This window comes from Olea europaea, chromosome 19 (genome assembly GCF_002742605.1).
Source record: "Olea europaea var. sylvestris chromosome 19, O_europaea_v1, whole genome shotgun sequence".
Lineage (NCBI taxonomy): Eukaryota > Viridiplantae > Streptophyta > Magnoliopsida > Lamiales > Oleaceae > Olea > Olea europaea.
In genome coordinates this window covers 7,217,210-7,219,965 of record NC_036255.1, presented here as the reverse complement: position 1 = coordinate 7,219,965, position 2,756 = coordinate 7,217,210, and the positions used below count along the sequence as shown (strand labels likewise).

The window sequence follows — 2,756 nt, the reverse complement described above, 5'->3', positions numbered from 1 at the left end:
TTTATTGACTCCTCAACTGTCTCTCAATACATTTTTGACACTTCAGCTTATTACCTTTTTCTGAACAAATAAGAAGGGCCAACATATTACACCTTAACCTTTTTCCATTTGTGAAAGTGAAGTGCTACTGAAGGAAAGGACAGCCAAGCCGACCTCAGTGTGTGCCAGCGGTTGAGAGAGACTAAGTGGAATATAATAAGATGATTATAACAAAGAGACGTGGGGGTGGGGGTTTGGTCAGTTTGATTATTAAGACAACTTCTCATTGCACAGCCACAGAAAATTACAGACACAGTCCCCACTTTTTTTTATGAGCACATGAGCATGCTCTGTCTGGATTTTATCTTTTGAAAGTTCAGTCCTTTTCTAAGAGCATGTCACCATCTACATACAAACCAAACAGAGAAAAAATAGAAAATACAACAGAAGATTAAAATTCAGCCTTCGATTTCCATCATGGGCTTGAATCAGTTGGCCACAAATTGAGAAGGCTTTAATCTCATCGCTTATTTTTTGAATGGGATGGCTCGGATCACCACCACATGGTATAGAGCTGCAAGTGCTGCCCCAATGAACGGTCCAACCCAGAATATCCACTGCATATTATCATATCAGAGCAAGATAAGAGTGAGAACAAACTTTAGACAATCTTATCATCTCATCTGCCAGATTATTAAAAAATTTCGTCGTAGTCCCAAAATAGATAAAAGGAGGATTGTGATAAGTGAACAACGTAAAAATTTGTTAGGATATAATTGTCTAGGTATGCCCCCCTTAACTCAAATATTTCAATTGTTGAATTCAGGCAGTTGAATTTTTAGCTTACGTGATCATCCCATGCCTTGTCTTTGTTGTAGATGATTGCTGCACCAAGACTCCTGGCGGGGTTAATACCTGTACCGGTAATAGGGATGGTTGCCAAGTGCACCAAGAACACAGCAAACCCAATAGGCAAGGGGGCCAATATCTGAAAACCATTGAATTACAGCATATGAGAATCCAATTAATCAAACTTTTTCTTGATCAACAATGACATTTTTTGATTCATCAGTTCTTACAAAACGAAAAGACAATTTGATTACAGATACACAAGCAAATTCTTGTTCAATCTCAATCTACAAAGACAAGAGGAGTGCTTACAGGAACGTGCGAGTCTCTGGCGCTACGTTTGGCATCAGTAGCAGAGAAGACAGTGTAAACGAGCACAAAAGTTCCGATTATTTCAGCACCTAGGCCATCGCCCTTGGTGTAACCGTGGGCTACTACATTAGCACCACCACCCTTGGTCATGTACAGGGTCTTTCCGAATCCCTTAACCACACCAGCACCACATATGGCTCCAAGACACTGCATCACCATGTAGAACACAGCCCGGGTCAACGACAATTTCCTCCCCAAAAACAGCCCGAAAGTCACTGCCGGATTTATATGCCCCCCTGCAAAACAAGCAGTTCATTAAAATTTTGCCCTTTTCTTTGAAGAAAATAGGTTAGTAGTACTGTTAAAATTGTTCATCATAAATTTGATTGCTGAAACGATTTGGTTTTCTGAATTGCCATGTTAATATCAAATGGAATTAAAACCTTATAACTGAAATTCATGAAAAATCAACTCAATTTTGAATTAGGTAATTTCTAATTTTAATGGCAAAACCTAAATTCCATATACTATCAAAGACTAAACTGCAGAGACAGAGACCATAATCCAATATATATGTTGGTTAGTATTTTCATATCTACCCCACAAACCAATCTTCAAATCTGACGACTCCCTCTTTGAGCTTTAAGACGGATCGTTACTGTTGAAGATCATAGCAAATACAAGCAAAATTTGCAAATTATATATATAGAAAAGAACTTGCCTGAAATTCCTGCAGTGCAGTAAACAAGGGCAAAGATCATGCCACCAAATGCCCAAGCAATACCTTGGATTCCAACAGTTTTGCACTTGGAATCAGACTTACTAACTCCCATCACTGTCAAAACTGTAATATAAAGGAACAAGAAAGTGGCTATGAACTCTGCTATGCCAGCTCTGTAGAACGACCACGAGGACAGCTCACCCGGCTCGAAAAGTGGCGCCGGTGGTGGTTCCTTGTAGTCCTTGTCCTGGCTTTGAGCAGCCGTGCCAATCGGCTGCCTCTCGGCGAATTTGTTGGCTCCCACTCGTACATCCTCCTCCTTGCTCTCCATTTCTTCTCTTTCTCACACTAAAACAAGCAAATTTGGGCCCCCTTTTTCTCTCTGAGCGATGATTTCACTGCTTTGTGAGGTATTCAATGCAAGCGGAAGTCGTTGATTTATATACACGCAATTGAGCTATCAGTAGGGCATAGTGACGAACATCAATCAATATAATATGACCGACCACACATAACACACTGAATTTTATTGGATTCATGAAAACGACGAGCGAGAAATTTGTCAACATTGTGATCCCATCTGGCAAAATGAGGACCTCAAATGAGTATAAGGTTCATAGATGATGATGTAGAGAGAGGGAGTAGCGGCACCGCCCACACTTTGAAAAGTGGAAGAAATGTGACAGAATGGCACGGGAAATTAACAACGGTAATATTTCATTGCAGTTACCTAACTTACATGTTCATTTCAAATTGATCCTTAATTTGATCGGACAACTTGTATTCTTATTTCAATTTTATCGCATAACTTATGTTTACCTAACTTACATGTTCGTTTCAAATTGATCCTTAATTTGATCGGACAACTTGTATTCTTATTTCAATTTTATCGCAT

General features: G+C 39.5%; 1 protein-coding gene across 1 annotated transcript; it reads right to left on the bottom strand.

Moving 5' to 3' along the window:
• Positions 1–241: 241 nt before the first annotated feature.
• On the bottom strand, positions 242–2,326 carry LOC111368645 (probable aquaporin PIP1-4). Its single transcript, XM_022990011.1, has 4 exons — positions 1,862–2,326; positions 1,141–1,436; positions 827–967; positions 242–596 (listed from the first exon to the last, which is right to left on the bottom strand). Exons 1-4 carry the CDS (start codon positions 2,190–2,192, stop codon positions 507–509), a joined length of 858 nt encoding a protein of 285 aa, XP_022845779.1. The 5' UTR covers positions 2,193–2,326; the 3' UTR covers positions 242–506.
• Positions 2,327–2,756: the final 430 nt, after the last annotated feature.